The sequence below is a fragment of the Engystomops pustulosus genome, chromosome 3 (genome assembly GCF_040894005.1).
Source record: "Engystomops pustulosus chromosome 3, aEngPut4.maternal, whole genome shotgun sequence".
NCBI lineage: Eukaryota > Metazoa > Chordata > Amphibia > Anura > Leptodactylidae > Engystomops > Engystomops pustulosus.
The window spans coordinates 97,046,144-97,065,545 of record NC_092413.1 but is presented as its reverse complement, the minus strand read 5'-3'; the positions used below and the strand labels follow the sequence as shown (position 1 = coordinate 97,065,545).

The window sequence follows — 19,402 nt, the reverse complement described above, 5'->3', positions numbered from 1 at the left end:
AGGAACGAAAACTGCATCCACGTGGGTCTGAACAGTGGGCTACTCTTATCTGGAGAATCTGTGGATTTGTGCTGTGAGCAGAACGAAGGACAAACTAGAACAATTATTGTGAACGTTTGGAGTGAAAACCTCTGTGAACGTCTGGAGCTCCGTCAGATAAGAAATCTATATATTTTTATTTCTATCTCTTTATACGTTCCGTGATGAACTGTGTCAGCATAAACTCAATGTGCAGGGAGCACTGGGTGATAAAGCCCCTGCACAACTTGGGGTCCCCATCATACTTGGATGGCATAGCAAGTCTATGCCTAGATTCAGTGGAAGTTAGGCTAACTGGAGTAGCAGCAGGAGCAGCTGGAACTTGACGCTGTTGCTGAGTAGCCATCAATTTCTGCAACATGGTGGTGACTTGTATAAGCTGTTCACCTTGCATGGCAATCTGCTGGGACTGCTCGATCACTATGGTGGTAAGATCATCCAGTTCAGGTAGCGGGACCTTAGTGGGATCCATGGCCGGATCAGGCACCAGGAGTAATGGTAGTGGCACCAGGAGTAGTGGACCCACTGGACCAGAAAAAGCAGACAAGAGACAGCAACCAAAAAATTACCAGTTATTAAATAAGGTGATGCACACAGCTCAGGTTCCTGTTGTGTAGGATCCAAAGTCCAATATAGAAAGGAAAAGGCCACAGCATCCAATATGATGAAAAAGGTGATAAACCTTTATTCACACAGGCATGGAAAAAACTGCATCGTTTCGATTCGCCATGAATCTTTGTCCCACTGGACCACCGCAGACAATGACGTAAGCTGACACCTGGGACCCGAGTCTAAGTGGTACCCGGTTTTCACCAGAGATAACATAAAGTGGGTTGTACTTGCTGAGTCGTGGTACCACCAGATTTTTCACAGATGCAACATTGTCCATGGTGGCAGCCAAGGCGGGTACAGAGACACTGAGCAGAAGAGTAGTCAGGGACAGGCAGGAGGTCAGGATGGGAGGCACAGGATTAGAGTCAGGGACATAGCAATAGGTCAAGACAGGCAGCACGGGATCAAAGTCAACAACAGAACAGTGGTAACAACAGGAACTCAGAATAAGAGCACAGGGCATCCATCAAGCTTTTTCTAAGGCTGTGAGACACAAAGATCCGGCAGGTTGTGCAGGGAGAAGCTGGCTTATGAAGGTTTCTGGGAATGGCCAGCACCAATCAATGGTGCACTGGCCCTTTAAATCTCCGGAAGGCGGGGTGGTGCGGAGAAGTGATAAATCTATTGTGCTAAAACAAGCAGACAAAGGGGGCAACGTAGTTATTTGGCCATGGGATATGTATGTAAGAGAGGCCTTATGCCAGTTAGGCGATACACAGTGCTATAAGAGGCTCACATTCAACCTGCTGAGCAAGTTCTCAGAAGAACTAAATTGAATGCTGTCACAAGCAGTGGCAAATAACATCATTAATAAAGTGATATCTACACTGTACTTATTACCGAAAATCCACAAACATTCAACAGTTCCTCCAGGACGGACAATAATCTCTGGAGAGGAAACATCAGAGAAAACGTGAGTAAATTAATTGACGAATATATATTAAAAAATGGTGGAAACCCTTCCATCTTATACAATTAATACAATGGACCTTTTATGTAAGATCGTTAGTGTACACATGGAGGATGACATGTTGTTAGTCACATGTGATATGGAATCATGTACACATGTATAAGACACAATAATGGATTCAGCGCTGTAAAATATTTCCTGTCCATGAAAATATATAACTCAAGATTTTGCACCTTTTCTTCTACAGTTACTTGAATTTGTCTTATACAGCAACTTCTTTGTTTTCAATGAGTCCTTCTACCTACAGCTCCAGGGAATGGCAATGGGGGCATCTTATGCGCCCTCTTATGCCAATTTGTTCCTGGGACTGTGGGAGAGGGACCTATTGGAAGATGATCAACCGCGTCATGTTTTGGGCCCGGTACATAGACAAAATCCTGATCTTCTGGAAAGGCAGTGAAATTGAACTACAATTTTTTGAATAACTAAACACCAATAATTTAAACGTTAAAAATTAACATACACTGCGGACAGCAACAGTGTTACTTTTTTGGATGTGGTACTACATAAAGATCCAGAAGGCCTCTTACAAACAAATGTTTACAGAAAACAGACAGCTGTGAATGCATGCCTCATCTTCCCATCCCACACAGATGATACATACCTGTCGGCCAATTTCTACATTTTAAAAGACAAGATTTTGAGATCAAAGCAAATGATCTACGCATACGTTTCCAGCAGCGGGGATATTGTAACAGATCCATAAAACGTGCCTACTTACGTGCTAAACATACTCCTCGCCAAGATTTACTGTACTTATATCCAAACCTAAAAGAAGTACAACACCACAGGTAAGATTCATAACAACCTAACATTCGCATTGGGAAGAAATGAGATTCATACTGAAGATACTGGCCATTATTGCTATCTGACCCCATTGTCAAAAACAAATCTCTGACCAACCAAGCATAAGGGCACGCCAGTCAAGAAATCTCTGTGATACTTTAGTGCGTAGTCACTATGATGCAGATAGACAAGAAACCAGTTTGGAGCAGGTCCACCCCGGTGGGGTTGTAGACCATGTGGCAAGTGTGTGGCCTGCCCTAATGTAGAATGCACAGACACTTTTTCTCACAGACACACATAACATTATCTGTAACACACGAGCAGTGGTATATTATGCTATTTGCCCTTGCAATATGGTTTATATTGGGTTGACTATACGTGAAATAAAGACCCGCATAAGAGAACATATGTGGGACATCAGTGCTGCCAAAGATCCAGAAATCAGTACCGAAGGAAGACCTATGGCACAGCATTTAAGGGAAAAACACAATGCTGACCCCCACGGCCTCGAGGCATAGACAGAATTAATTTGGGAATTAGGGTAGGTCCAATCCAGAAGAGACTGGAACAGTGCGAGTCACACTGGATTTGGACACTCAACACCCTCCAACCGAATGTTCTCAATGAGACATTAAGTTTTGCGCCTTTTCTGCAAACTATTTTAGCACATAGAGTTCCACTGTGCTACTCTTGGCTGTGCCCCATTTTGCCCGGACTGTATGTCATCCCACAGAGCGGAAAGGACGGTGTCGGGGACAGTGTTATCCCCGGTACTGGAGCAGTGTGGATTAGGCACATGGGTGAGACACCTTTTATAACAACTATATTGACTGAGGCTTAGTTCAGCTTTGTAATGTTAAAATGTGATAGCAATACGCTTTTAAGGTATTCCCCCATTTGACCATCCACTTTGAATATATTTTCACTTTCCATAACCTGTATAGGATGTAGATAGACTTTTGAGTGCTCATGTGTACCATTGGAGATAACCCCTCTTCTGTGTATCACCATCTATGGCCTGAAATGTAATTAAAATGCCATTTTTAAACTTTTTCATGAATAAAGATTAACTTATGAAATAAAAGGAATATTTCTTTGTCGTCTTGACGCCCTGTTGTCCACAGTTTCTGTGCAGGACATTATCAGTACTGTGCCCGACCGCTGGAGCAGAGACCGGAGCATGGAGAGGGTAAGGGTGAGTGAGGGTGACGGGCACTGGGGCACAGAGAGGAGCACTAGATATTAACACTAGTATCTAAATAATGAGGGATAGAAGGAAAGAGTACAAGGAACAAGAAAAACAATAATCTCAGAGAAATCATGACACTGTCATAGAATAAGATAAGCTGAAAGTCCTTGGACTCCAGAGTCATAAATACAGTAACAGTCAGAGCAATGTTCACATCTGCATCAGTCAAAATTCCCAGATCCATTGATGTCCATGTGTTGTGTTGAGGGTAGTCTTGTAATGAGCAACTTGCAATTATATTGCAAATGCCATACAATGCCAGAGATTTGTAAACTATCTGCCATGAGGCACTCTCAGGTCTCCTTAGCCCAGTTATTAAGATGGTGTCCTTGGGAGCAGGAAGGTTTCTTTTTTAATTTTTTAAAAAGTTATTTAATCTTGTCCTTGGCAGACTGCTGCCACCAACAATAAGTCATAGGCTATAGTGGAGGAGGCTCATAGTCATAGTATATAGGAATAGAGGAATACTGTTTTAAGTGTGGATGCACAAAGGGCACGGGGTTAATTTAAGACAAAGCGAGTTATAGTACATTGGTGGGGGAATACCAAGCGTATGTGTGTATGTATACACAGTAATGGTCTTTAGAAAAGGGTTGCATCTAAGGGATTACAATTGAAGAATATCAAAAAATTGTTTTATACTTAGTCTCATTTGTTAACACAAAACTTTGTTGACAAAATAAAGTATGAGTATAAATGGACCTTTATTTATCGGGGCATGTTCAGACTTTGTCAATACATATTCAGATACCAGCTCACCCTTTGTGTTCCTGTAGTTTTAAAACCTCCTCAGCATGGATCGTTTTGCTGTAAGGTGTGGGCAAGATGAACAAAAAAACTTTTTCTGGTCCAGCTATTTGGTCGAATAAGCAGATTCTTTATTGGCAGTTATTGTGACTTTAAAAGCATTGTCCAGAGAACCCAAGATCAAGTCAATGGGGCAGATTTATCAAGCTGTCTGAAAGTCAGAATATTTCTAGTTGCCCATGGCAACCAATCACAGCTCCCCTTTAAAATATTCATGAGCACTGGTAAGATGAAAGCCGAGCTGTGATTGGTTGCCATGGGCAACTGGAAATATTCTGACTTTCAGACACTTGATAAATCTGCCCCAATAATGTGTTTTAAGCACTACATGTGCTTTTATTCATGACAACAATAAGTCATGAATAAGAGCAGATGTAGTGCTCGAAATAAGTTGATCTTGGGTTTTCTGGACAATGCTTTCAATGGCACAATAACTGCCAATAAAGAATATGCTTATTCGACCAAAGAGCTGGATCAGAAAAAGTTTTTTCATTCATGTTCAGACTTTGTGCCTAGGACAGTTTGAGCTATAAATATACTCTCTTTCTCTGGCCACTCGGCCTTTATTCTTTTCAGCTCCGCTTTCTCTCTGCTCCGTTCGATGAACGATTACCCACGCCTTGCTAACACTCATATGCGCTCCACGCTGGAACGCACAGGGCGGGCGCGGAGCCGGTACGTCATTTCCGGCCTCCGGCCTCCAACTTCCAGTCCACGCTGCCCTTATACTCGGGCGATCGAGCACAATGCCAGCGCTCTTCACATCAGCGGGAGTGGCCGCTCTTCACACTACACTTCGCGCTGCAGCAGTCACAGCACTGCACCTCATCCTTATTTCTCATATACCTAGCAATCCGGTAGCATACTTTGACCCCCATTAAGTTCTCTGTAATTAACATAGATCTGGGTATACATCCAGAAGAAGGTCTACTATTTATTGCTGAGTCCACTGACCATTTATACCATGTCATTTATGTGCGATGATCATGATTATGAGTGCTACTGATCTACCCTTCAACTATGATACATGCACCCAGTGACATATGTGTTTTTCTAATCATGATGCTTTTACTTTTAGTTACACTTTACCTTGTGCTTTCCGTGTTGTCTTACACATTTCCCACATACCATTAGAACTCCGAACCACTTGCACCGGTCCACTAGCTGCAGTCTGACCACACTCACACTGAATGCTGGACTGTATTTTTGCTACTGTATTGTTGCTACTGTATATTGTTTATTGTATATACACATTTGACATTATGTACCCATTGTTCTGATGAAGGTCTGAATTAAGACCGAAACGTTGCACAAACTGTTATTTGATTGCTTTTCTCGTTAAACAATGGAATGAAAATAAAATAAGAATTTCCTATTTTACCAAAAACAAGGAGTGCCAAGTTTTTCTTCACTTATGAGCTATAAATATAGCCCTAGACAACTCTAAAGTGAATGCATGTTGGTAATAATAGTAGGAGGGCAAATGAAACAGCTTTAGGGAAGGTAAATGGGATCTTATAATAGTGAAATAAAAAGGGGAACTCAAGCTAAAATGTATAACAGGAACACAGTAGATGGTTGGGATGAAGACATAGACTGGCAGTGATGGGCGGTGCCTTGGCTGAACAGGAGGACTGGAGGAGGCGAGTTAGATTTATATTGGTTTCATAGCTCCTCTAATCCTTATATACATAATCCTTATATACATTATTTTAAAAAGTCTAAATACTACAGTAATTATGTGTAGGAGACTGTGCAGCAGTATAGTCAAGAGACAATAAACAGGGGACAGCTATAAATAAGTAGAGTGACTTATTCATTCTGTACCCAACATGATCTAATCCTATCGCAAGTGGCGTAACACCCGCACTGCCCAGGGGCCCGGGATGAAAACGTTAACAAAGTTTATTATTTTCCTCTTGCGAGCCCTTTCCTCCCTGCTTACAGTGGCGTCCTGGCTTGGCACGGCAATGCAATAATAGGCGGCCCACCCACACCCCTCATCTCCACCTGCACACTTTGTTTGTGGCTGGGCCGTACACCGACCCATCTTTTCTGTGTCCCGCCCAACTGTCTCGCCTGTGTTCTGCCCATCTGTTTTGAATGCCGGTCTGTCTTTCTTTTTTCCCGCCTATGTCCTGCCAGTCCCTCTCGCTTGTATCCCACCTGTCCATCTCACCTCTTTCCCATCCGCCCGGTCTGTGGGCTGCCCGCCCGGTCTGTGGGCCACCTGGTCCGTGGCCCGGCCGCCTGCCCTGTGTGTCGGCCACCTGCCCGATGAGTGGGCCACCCACCTGTCTTGCCTGGTCTGTCGTCCGTTGGTCTGTCTTATCTAAAATGTAGCTTATCTAAAATGTAGCTTTACATATATCTTTAGATGTGTGTATGTATGTGTGTGCAAATGGTGCGGCCACATATTGTTCCCCTTTATGTTCGTGTGAATGAGCCCTTACTCACATACATTCATGTATGCACTCTCATGCACACATTTATGTATTTATGTATACATCATATACTTAGACATACAATATATACTTGCCATATATACATATACAACATAAACACACCATATACACACATACTGCATATAAATACAGACACACTTTCTGTATCAATTCCTCATGGTTCTCTAGATCTCTTCTTGCTGTCCTGCTATAGACAGTGTCTATGTTTTACTTACAGTGGATAGAAATCTGTCCATCTTCACACAGGTGCACGGCTTGTTATATCACAGACAGTAATCAGAGCTGTGTTATAATGAGCTGTACACCTGTGTGACCATGGACAAACTTCTATCCACTGGAAGTAAACATAGAAGTTTTCCATAGGATGTCAGCAAACCGATATCTAGAAAACTGTGAGGAATAGATACAGAAAGTATATTGGAAAATTGTATAGCTTTTCCTTACACAAACCATATCAATTATTTGCTGAAAATGGACAACCCCTTTAAAACCTTTACATATACAAATAAAAAAATGGTAGCACACCAAAATCAATGAAAAAAGGAATTTCTTTATTCCAAGAGTGCTACGTTTCAGCTCCTATATCAGGAGCCTTTCTCAAGCCAAATGAGAGTAATCCATACAAACTTTTTATAGGGAAGTGACATCATATCTGAATATCAGTACGTGCATAAATGCAATTAGTTCAGTGTATAATAAATATTCAAAACATTTGAAGTAAGAAGGTGATGGATATGAATGTAAACCTGTGGTTTTAGCAATAGGTTTTACAAGTGAAGCGTAGATTTAAACTTACTTTTATACTGGCATCTATTGCTATACTTAATTTACAGTCTGCTGAGCAAAGGCAAAGGAAGTCAGTGACATCCACACAATTTAATTGTTTTTATATGTTTAATGTGTTTATATGTTTCAATGGGGCACATGTATCATAGTTTTTCAGCTGCCACTTTTTCAAGTTTCCTGAAGTTGGCCTACTTATTCATTGCAATGTATCTTAAGTGTTTCCCCTTTGTGATACATGTGATAGTTACCTGTTAAAGGGGTTTTCCCACAAAAGAAAATTCTTACATTTCAATCCCCTAGTTATTGTTACACAATAAAGATCATTTTAAGATCTTACGTTACAAGTTTATTCTTAGTTATTGCAGTTTTAGCTCCTATCACTCTCTATGGTGCTCAGTGCAAAATCCCAGGGTGTGGGCGGGGCCTTTCTAGCAGACACATTAAGACTAGAGATGAGCGAGCACTAAAATGCTCGGGTACTCGTTATTCGAGACGAACTTTTCCCGATGCTCGAGTGCTCGTCTCGAATAACGAGCCCCATTGAAGTCAATGGGAGACTCGAGCATTTTTCAAGGGGACCAAGGCTCTGCACAGGGAAGCTTGGCCAAACACCTGGGAACCTCAGAAAAGGATGGAAACACCACGGAAATGGACAGGAAACAGCAGGGGCAGCATGCATGGATGCCTCTGAGGCTGCTTAATCGCACCATTATGCCAAAATTATGGGCAACAGCATGGCCATGACAGAGTGACAGAATGAAGCTAGATAGCATGTAAAACATCCAATAATTGACCCTGACACTATAGGGGACGGCATGCAGAGGCAGCGGCAGTAGCGGCAGGCTAGAGAGTGGCATGGCGACATACTCTAAATGGACTCAGGCTTCAAACCAATGGGTGGCAGAGAGGAACCAAAGGAGGTGAGCAAGAAGCGCTCAAATAATATCGGTACATGATAAAAGTTTGCCAGTATATTTTGTGGATTACACAGCAGGGTGGCGACAAAGTTAACATGGAAGCCATGAAAACAACCCAAAATTCTGCCTGACACAGCTCGTTTGATAAGGGGACCATGTATGGAGGCAGTGAACTAGTAGTAGATTAAAGGTGCTGCAGTTAAAACTATGTTAGTTGGATCTTGAGATGGAGCTGGCACTCCGCTGCCAGGCGAGCTTTCGCCAATCCAAGCCCCTGTCTCTAGGCTACTCCCCAAACAGCACTTCTAAGAACCTTTTGTATAAGATCAAGTGTAGTAGCGTTCTTATAAGTTTGGGATATGGCGGGTGAGGGGAATGTAAACAGATGCGCAAGAAGCGCATGATGCGCATGGAGCTGGCGCTCCGCTGCCAGGTGAGCTTTCGCCAATCCAAGCCCCTGTCTCTAGGCTACTCCCCAAACAGCACTTCTAAGAACCTTTTGTATAAGATCAAGTGTAGTAGCGTTCTTATAAGTTTAGGATATGGCGGGTGAGGGGAATGGAAACAGATGCGCAAGAAGCGCTGAAATAATATCTGTAAATGATAAAAGTTTGCAAGTATATTTTGTGGATTACACAGCAGGGTGGCGACAAAGTTAACAAGTTTGATGTGGAATGCCCTGTAATAGCTCTTGGGCGGTGTGCCTTTTATCGCCTAGGCTCAGCAGCTTGAGCACCGCCTGCTGTCGCTTAGCGACGGCACTGCTGCTGTGCCTAGAGCTACCGACTGATGGCGCCATGGCCACGGATGGTAATTCGGAGGAGGAGGAGGTGGAGGAGGGGTGGGAGGAGGAGGAGGTATACTAGACCTTTGAGACCTGGACCGAGGTAGGCCCCGCAATTCTCTGCGTCGGCAGTATATGACCAGCCCCAGGGTCAGACTCGGTCCCAGCCTGCACCAAGTTAAGTGTAGTAGCGTTCTTATAAGTTTGGGATATGGCGGGTGAGGGGAATGTAAACAGATGCGCAAGAAGCGCATGATGCGCATGGAGCTGGCGCTCCGCTGCCAGGCGAGCTTTCACCAATCCAAGCCCCTGTCTCTAGGCTACTCCCCAAACAGCACTTCTAAGAACCTTTTGTATAAGATCAAGTGTAGTAGCGTTCTTATAAGTTTAGGATATGGCGGGTGAGGGGAATGTAAACAGATGCGCAAGAAGCGCTGAAATAATATTGGTAAATGATAAAAGTTTGCCAGTATATTTTGTGGATAACACAGCAGGGTGGCGACAAAGTTAACAACTTTGATGTGGAATCCATGAAAACAACCCAAATTTCTGCCTGACACACCTCGTTTGATAAGGGGACGATGTATGGAGGCAGCTATATGGACGACTTTTGGAGGTAGCAATGGAGACAACGTGTGGAGGCTGCTATGGAGACAATTTAATTTGGATAGTGCCTGTATGTGGCAGTCCAAAAAAGTTTTCAAACCAGAGGAGCAGGTAGGTGGCCCTCCAGAAAAATGAAATAGATTGAGTGCCTGTATGTGGCAGTCCAAAAAAGTTTTCAAACCAGAGGAGCGGGTAGGTGGCCCTCCAGAAAAATGAAATAGATTGAGTGCCTGTATGTGGCAGTCCAAAAAAGTTTTCAAACCAGAGGAGCAGGTAGGTGGCCCTCCAGTAAAATGGAATAGATTGAGTGCCTGTATGTGGCAGTCCAAAAAAGTTTTCAAACCAGAGGAGCAGGTAGGTGGCCCTCCAGAAAAATTTAATAGATTGAGTGCCTGTATGTGGCACTCCCAAAAATTGTTTAAAACAGAGGACCGGGTAGGTGGCCCTCCAGAAAAATTAAATGCATAAAGTACTATAGCTAGAGCCAGTGGGCCCTGTCAAAAAATAGCCAGTTTCCTCTGCTTTACTGTACAAAGAGGAGGAGAAGGAGGAAAATGAGGAGGAGGAGGAGTGGATAAATTATTCAGGTTGAGCTTCCTTCACCTGGTGGAGATTGGAAATTATGAGAAATCCAGGCTTTATTCATTTTAATAAGCGTCAGCCTGTCAGCGCTGTCAGTCGACAGGCGTGTACGCTTATCGGTGATGATGCCACCAGCTGCACTGAAAAACCCGCTCGGACAAGACGTTAGCGGCAGGGCAGGCAAGAACCTCCAAGGCGTACAGCGCCAGTTCGTGCCACATGTCCAGCTTTGAAACCCAGTAGTTGTAGGGAGCTGTGTGATCATTTAGGACGATGGTATGGTCAGCTACGTACTCCCTCACCATCTTTCTGTAAAGATCAGCCCTACTCTGCCGAGACTGGGGACAGGTGACAGTGTCTTGCTGGGGTGACATAAAGCTGGCAAAAGCCTTGTAAAGCGTACCCTTGCCAGTGCTGGACAAGCTGCCTGCTCGCCTACTCTCCCTCGCTACTTGTCCCGCAGAACTACGCACTCTGCCGCTAGCGCTGTCAGAAGGGAAATACTGTTTCAGCTTGTGAACCAGGGCCTGCTGGTATTCATGCATTCTCACACTCCTTTCCTCTCCAGGGATGAGAGTGGAAAGATTTTGCTTGTACCGTGGGTCCAGGAGAGTGAACACCCAGTAATCGGTGCTGGAATAAATTCTTTGAACGCGAGGGTCACGGGATAGGCAGCCTAGCATGAAATCTGTCATATGCGCCAGAGTACCAACGCGTAAGAATTCACTCCCCTCACTGGCCTGACTATCCATTTCCTCCTCCTCCAACTCCTCCAACTCCTCTTCTTCTGCCCATACACGCTGAACAGTGAAGGACTCAACAATGGTCCCCTCTTGTGTCTCGCCAACATTCTCCTCCTCTTCCTCCTCATCCTCCTCCACCTCCACCTCCTCCGATATGCGCTGAGAAACAGACCTAAGGGTGCTTTGGCTATCAACAAGGGAATCTTCTTCCCCCGTCTCTTGTGACGAGCGCAAAGCTTCCGACTTCATGCTGATCAGAGAGTTTTTCAACAGGCCAAGCAGCGGGATGGTGAGGCTGATGATGGCGGCATCGCCACTGACCATCTGTGTTGACTCCTCAAAGTTACTCAGCACCTGACAGATATCAGACACCCACGTCCACTCCTCATTGTAGACTTGAGGAAGCTGACTGACCTGACTACCAGTTCTGGTGGAAGTTGACATCTGGCAGTCTACAATCGCTCGGCGCTGCTGGTAAACTCTGGATAACATGGTCAGTGTTGAATTCCACCTCGTGGGCACGTCGCACAACAGTCGGTGAGCGGGCAGTTGGAGGCGGCGCTGCGCTGCCCTGAGAGTGGCAGCATCTGTGCTGGACTTCCTGAAATGCGCACAGATGCGGCGCACCTTCGTGAGCAAATCAGACAGATTGGGGTATGTCTTGAGGAAACGCTGAACTATCAGATTTAACACATGGGCCAGGCATGGCACATGTGTCAGTCTGCCGAGTTGCAGAGCCGCCACCAGGTTACGGCCGTTGTCACACACAACCATGCCTGGCTTCAGGTTCAGCGGTGCCAGCCACAGATCAGTCTGCGCCGTGATGCCCTGTAATAGTTCTTGGGCGGTGTGCCTTTTATCGCCTAGGCTCAGCAGTTTGAGCACCGCCTGCTGTCGCTTAGCGACGGCACTGCTGCTGTGCCTAGAGCTACCGACTGATGGCGCCATGCCCACGGATGGTAGTTCGGAGGAGGAGGTGGAGAAGGGGTGGGAGGAGGAGGAGGCATAGTAGGCCTGAAACACCTGGACCGAGGTAGGCCCCGCAATACTCGGCGTCGGCAGTATATGACCAGCCGCAGGGTCAGACTCGGTCCCAGCCTCCACCAAGTTAACCCAATGTGCCGTCAGCGATATATAGTGGCCCTGCCCGGCAGCACTCGTCCACGTGTCCGTGGTCAGGTGGACCTTGTCAGAAACGGCGTTGGTCAGGGCACGGATGATGTTGTCTGACACGTGCTGGTGCAGGGCTGGGACGGCACATCGGGAAAAGTAGTGGCGGCTGGGGACCGAATACCAAGGGGCGGCCGCCGCCATGAGGTTGCAAAAGGCCTCGGTCTCTACTAGCCTATAGGGCAGCATCTCCAGGCTAAGCAATCTGGAGATGTGGACATTAAGGGCTTGGGCGTGCGGGTGGGTTGCACTATATTTGCGTTTCCGCTCCAGCGTCTGGGGTATGGAGAGCTGAACGCTGGTGGATGCTGTGGAGGATCGTGGAGGCGACGATGGGGTTTTTGTGGCAGGGTCCTGGGCATGGGGCTGACTATCAGCTGACACAGGGGAAGGAGCAGTGGTGTGCACGGCCGGAGGTGAACGGGCTTGTTGCCACTGAGTGGGGTGTTTAGCATTCATATGCCTGCGCATACTGGTGGTAGTTAAGCTAGTAGTGGTGGAACCCCTGCTGATCCTGGTTTGGCAAATGTTGCACACCACAGTCCGTCGGTCATCCGGTGTTTCCTTAAAGAACCTCCAGACTTCGGAAAATCTAGCCCTCGCCGCAGGAGCCCTCGCCACGGGAGCTTCACTAGTTGACACATTTGGCGCTGATGCACCAGCTCTGGCCCTGCCTCTCCATCTGGCCCCACCACTGCCTCTTCCAACCTGTTCTGGTCGAGGACTCTCCTCTGTCTCAGAAGCACTGTGTTCACCCGGCCTATCAACCCAGCTTGGGTCTGTCACCTCATCATCCTCCGATCCCTCAGTCTGCTCCCCCCTCGGACTTCCTGCCCTGACAACAACTTCCCCACTGTCTGACAACCGTGTCTCCTCATCGTCGGACACCTCTTTAGACACTTCTTAAACTACCTCAAGAAGGTCATCATCACCCACAGACTGCGACTGGTGGAAAACCTGGGCATCGGAAAATTGCTCAGCAGCAACCGGACAAGTGGTTTGTGAGTGTGGGAAGGGTCCAGAAAACAGTTCCGGTATGCCGGTTCAAATGGCAAATTTTCCTGGGAGGGGGCAGACTGGGGGGGAGGAGGCTGAGGTGCAGGAGCTGGAGGAGTGCCGATTTCGGTGACAAGGGTGGACTGCGTGGAAGACTGACTGGTGGACAAATTGCTCGAAGCATTGTCGGCAATCCACGACATCACCTGTTCGCACTGTTCTGGCCTCAACAGTGCTCTACCACGAGTCCCAGTAACTTCAGACATGAACCTAGGGAGTGTAGCTCTGCGGCGTTCCCCTGCTCCCTCATAAGCAGGTGGTGTCTCACTCCGGCCAGGACCACGGCCTCTGACCCCTGCAGTAGTTGGACGCCCACGTCCCCGCCCTCGTCCTCTACCCCTAGCCCTCGGGTTAAACATTTTTAAAATGAGAGTTATAACTTTAATTTTTTTTTAACTTTTTTTTGTGTTTTTTTGTTTTTTTTTGTGTTTTTTAGTTTTTAAAACCAAACGATGCTATCCTATTGCTATGGCTATTTTCTAGCCAAGTATGAAAGCACACTACTATGCCAGATGAGATGACGCTGAGTTATTAAACAAAATAAACGTAAAATAAAAAAGGAAATGGCAGACTGTGCCTAATTGAAATCCAACCCCTAATAAATTTTCCCACTTCGGTCTTTGCAATGGATATGTGCTTCACTAAGCGCAAAACACAGCGGTCGCAAGTCTCACTACAAATTGCTCACAATTTGCTAGTAGATGCACTGCAGCAAGTACAGCCACCAGCAGATCAACCAGAAATCAAATATATATAACGCTACTGTAGGCGTAAGTAAGCCGTTTGGATTCTCCTATGGCTATTTTCTAGCCAAGTATGAAAGCACACTACTATGCCAGATGAGATGACGCTGAGTTATTAAACAAAATAAACGTAAAATAAAAAAGGAAATGGCAGACTGTGCCTAATTGAAATCCAACCCCTAATAAATTTTCCCACTTCGGTCTTTGCAATGGATATGTGCGTCACTAAGCGCAAAACACAGCGGTCGCAAATCTCACTACAAATTGCTCACAATTTGCTAGTAGATGCACTGCAGCAAGTACAGCCACCAGCAGATCAACCAGAAATCAAATATATATAACGCTACTGTAGGCGTAAGAAAGCCGTTTGGATTCTCCTATGGCTATTTTCTAGCCAAGTATGAAAGCACACTACTATGCCAGATGAGATGACGCTGAGTTATTAAACAAAATAAACGTAAAATAAAAAAGGAAATGGCAGACTGTGCCTAATTGAAATCCAACCCCTAATAAATTTTCCCACTTCGGTCTTTGCAATGGATATGTGCGTCACTAAGCGCAAAACACAGCGGTCGCAAGTCTCACTACAAATTGCTCACAATTTGCTAGTAGATGCACTGCAGCAAGTACAGCCACCAGCAGATCAACCAGAAATCAAATATATATAACGCTACTGTAGGCGTAAGTAAGCCGTTTGGATTCTCCTATGGCTATTTTCTAGCCAAGTATGAAAGCACACTACTATGCCAGATGAGATGACGCTGAGTTATTAAACAAAATAAACGTAAAATAAAAAAGGAAATGGCAGACTGTGCCTAATTGAAATCCAACCCCTAATAAATTTTCCCACTTCGGTCTTTGCAATGGATATGTGCGTCACTAAGCGCAAAACACAGCGGTCGCAAGTCTCACTACAAATTGCTCACAATTTGCTAGTAGATGCACTGCAGCAAGTACAGCCACCAGCAGATCAACCAGAAATCAAATATATATAACGCTACTGTAGGCGTAAGTAAGCCGTTTGGATTCTCCTATGGCTATTTTCTAGCCAAGTATGAAAGCACACTACTATGCAAGATGAGATGACACTGAGTTATTAAAAAAATAAACGTAAAATAAAAAGTAAATGGCAGACTGTGCCTAATTGAAATCAAACCCCTAATAAATTTTCCCACTTTGGTGTTTGAGGTGGATATGTGTGTCACTAAGAGCTAAACACAACGGTAGCAAGTCCCCCTGCAAATTCCTCACAATATGGTACTAGCTGCAAATAAAAAAAAAAAAGTATAACGTTATTGTAGCCCTAGAACACCCTAACGCTTTCCCTGACCAGCAGCAGCTCTCTCCCTAGCGGCATCCAGACACAGAATGATCCGAGCAGCGCGGGCAGCGGCTAGTCTATCCCAGGGTCACCTGATCTGGCCAGCCAACCACTGCTATCGACGTGTAAGGGTACCACGTCATGCTGCGTGGAGTGCAGAGTCTCCTGGCTTGTGATTGGCTCTGTTTCTGGCTGCCAAAAAGCAAAACGGCGGGAGCTGCCATTTTCTCGAGCGGGCGAAGTATTCGTCCGAGCAACGAGCAGTTTCGAGTACGCTAATGCTCGACCGAGCATCAAGCTCGGACGAGCATGTTCGCTCATCTCTAATTAAGACCCATCTAGTTTTGTGGGGTGACAATGTGGTTAGATTATCAGGGCACAGGTGTATATGCACTTTCATCTGGCTTCTGACATTGTACCAACACACTGACACATATAAAGAGATGAGACAGATCAGAGATGTATGAGATCCATTAGATGCCTATTACAGAGTCAGCACTGCTACATCTCTGTTCTCAGTCTCACAGATCTGTGCCTGCATGCCCCTTCCCCCGGATCACTTATCTCCTTGTAGCTTATAGTTTGCAGCTTGTCTCTTCTCACAATCTCCTGCCAGGAAGTGAATCAATGTCTGTGCCTGTGAGCTCCATGCTAGGACTGCAAGGTGTGTGGCTACATGCACATAGCAGAAAGACACAGAAATCTCATATACACGCTCTCACACACAAATCAAGATGGCATCTGACCCTAAGTCTGATGTTACAGGGTCGGATCAATGGGCAACTAAAATTGTATACAGCAGGACTGATAGAGACAGGTTGGACTTATATCTGTGAAATGCTGCATTTTTGTTAATAACAGTGAATGTGTTATTATGATGTGCTGAGTACATATAAGAAACCTGTCTTTGTGGGAATACTCCTTTAAGTTTCACTGCTGATACTTTTTGTTGCGGTGTGCTACTTTTTAGCTCTAAATAGTAGCCGCAAAATTAAGTCTGGGTCTATCATGCTCTGTTTAGAAACTTATTAGGCGCAAGAATGGGACAACTTCAAAGGCCAAAAGTCGTAAAAGTTGAAAAAAACCTTTGGGCTTCAAAAATAAATATGCCACAATGGGGAAAATTTACTTACCCGGTCCTGTCGCAATCCCCTATCCGGACGGTCCGACACAGATGAAGTCTGGTGCGATCCACGTAGCTCGTGCGTCCGATTTACTGCATCTGTCGCTTCCCCTGCTGAGGTCCGCCGCAGTTCACCTTCTTCTTCCTGGTGCATGTAAGTGCGAGTCCTGTGACACAATTAGAATTTTAAATCCTGCACGTTGTCCGAATCCGTCTGGTTGTCCAACGACCATGCCCACCAATTTGCGTCGCATGAAAGTCGTCGCGATTGCGCGAAAATCCGATCGTGTGCGCCAAAAACCCCTGTTAAATGTAGCGCAAAATGGAAATCGTCGGGAAACCCGATGAAAATGCGGTCCGTGGACCCTTAGTAAATGTGCCCCTATGTGTCTTTCATTGTATGTGTAGTATATAATTACTGGAGCTAAATGTGCCATTCATATTTCTCATTTGGGCATAAATAAAGTATTAAATAATAAATAAACTTTCTTCTTGGCAGATGCCCCCCTGATTGTACACCAAGCACACTTACACACAGTTATGTGTCCCCTGAGAAGCAGTGTCCTTCTATTTTAGTCATTCTATAAGAAGAAATTGTGACAAACACCACAATATAAATTTGGGGGGAATTTTTTTTTTATTGAAATACAATAAGCAACATGTTAATAAAAGTACTACTAATCCATCAGCATCCTGCAGTAGATGGTTGTCCTTTTCCTAAAAGGCAGCACTAACAAGTGAAATATGAGCCACTTTGATCAAAAACATGCTGTGAGCATTTGCAGGATCTAATCTTTAAATTCAGTTGTGCATAGGGATCATGTATTGCATGGTAAGGTGGATTTACAATAAGTAAAGCAAGTAAGAGTATTAAGAAGCTTAGGGTAGGGAGGATTTTGAACATTCAAGCATTATCACTGGAACAGATCACATATCCGAATTTTTACAAGTTGATTCCTAAACCTCTGAAATATTTTTGTAAAATAACACTACGGACATAAATTAAAAATCAGCCATGACAAGGTGTTTATGTTTGTTCCATACTGTTATAGTGTAACCTCATAAGAACAAAATGTAACCAAATAGGTCCAGGGCTTCAAAGCTTTGCAATCACAGCTGTACAGAGCGGATTAAAGGAAATCTATCATCAAAAAAGAATGTTAAACCAGGAAAGTTACCGTATATACTCGAGTATAAGCTGAGTTTTTCAGCACAAAAAATGTGCTGAAAAACTTCACCTCGGCTTATACTCGAGTCATGAGAAAAAACAAACAACTGTACTCACCCTCCGACAAACCCCCTCCCCCCCCCCGGCAGGTCTTCTTCTATACCGTGATGATCCAGCATTGGCTCCATGTCCCCGCAGTTTCAGGGATTAAGACGTCGGCCGCTCGGCACACACTATGATGTCAGTAAGCGGCTGACGTCACGATCCCTGCGACGGACTGCACGGGGACACGGAGCCAATGCCAGAGCATTGTGGTATAGAAGAGGACCTTCCGGGGGGCGTCAGAAGGTGAGTACAGTGTTTGTAGTTTATATAGTATATAGTTTATACTACAGGGGTCTGGGCAGGCTGTATACTACAGGGATCTGGGCAGGCTGTATACTACAGGGATCTGTGCAGGCTGTATACTACAGGGACCTGGGCAGGCTGTATACTACAGGGATCTGGGCAGGCTGTATACTACAGGGATCTGGACAGGCTGTATACTACAGGGATCTGGGCAGGCTGTATACTACAGGGATCTGGGCAGGCTGTATACTAATGGGGGCTGGGCAGGCTATGTACTGCAGGGTGGCTGGCAGACTATAAACTACAGGGGGCTGGCAATATACTAGGAGGCTGTGACCAATGCATTTCCCACTCTCGGCTTATACTTGAGTCAATAAGTGTGTCCAGTTTTTTGTGTTAAAATTAGTGGTCTCGGCTTATACTCGGGTTGGCTCATACTCGAATATATACGAGTACTCATAGACACAGGCACTGTGACTGTGGTAATCTTATATTTGTTATCCATGGCCTCCTTTCTTCTAAAACAACTTTTAAAATTATGCTAAAAACCCTGAGTGGCTATCCTACCTCTATGATCTAGCTTTATAGACTGTTACACTGTCTCACCCTCCCCCCCTACCTTCTCAGCACGCATGCAGAGAGCACGTCCTGCTGTAATCTCACTGTTGAGGGAGCAGGAGGGATTGTGAAACACTGTAACAGCCTGTAAGAGAATTTCTGAGACGTCTTTATCTGGATACTTAAGATGTATCAGGCACAACAGTGAAAAACGCTGTCACAGTGAACTTGGCAGGAACAGTGTAGAAGTTGAGGATTGTGATAAAAAGTTAAAAAGAGAAAAATAACCGAAAAAGTTACATAAATGCCCCCACCAGGTTCTCCATCATCTTAAAAAGAAGTGAACGGCAAATGGATGACATAGTTGTGCTGTCCACACATCAAGGATCAGTAAATACACAAATGAGGCACATAAAGGTACATTAATCACGCAAGTTAAACAGCCCTTTAAAGACTACGTTTTTTGGCTTTTTTTGTGTTTGTTTTATACTCCTCTCCTTCCGCAAGCCATAACTTTTGGATTTTTTTTATTTACAAAGCTATATGCTGGTTTGTTAAATTTCTAGTGG

At 45.0% G+C, this 19,402-nt stretch overlaps 1 protein-coding gene across 1 annotated transcript in view; it reads right to left on the bottom strand.

Moving 5' to 3' along the window:
• The window catches only part of ARHGAP18 (Rho GTPase activating protein 18), a 95,205-nt gene extending 92,823 nt beyond the window's left edge, over positions 1-2,382 (bottom strand). Inside the window, exon 1 of the mRNA XM_072141557.1 lies at positions 2,343-2,382. Within this exon, the coding sequence (XP_071997658.1) occupies positions 2,343-2,353 (11 nt within the window). The 5' untranslated portion in view covers positions 2,354-2,382. The remainder of the gene's footprint in view (positions 1-2,342) is intronic.
• Positions 2,383-19,402: the final 17,020 nt, after the last annotated feature.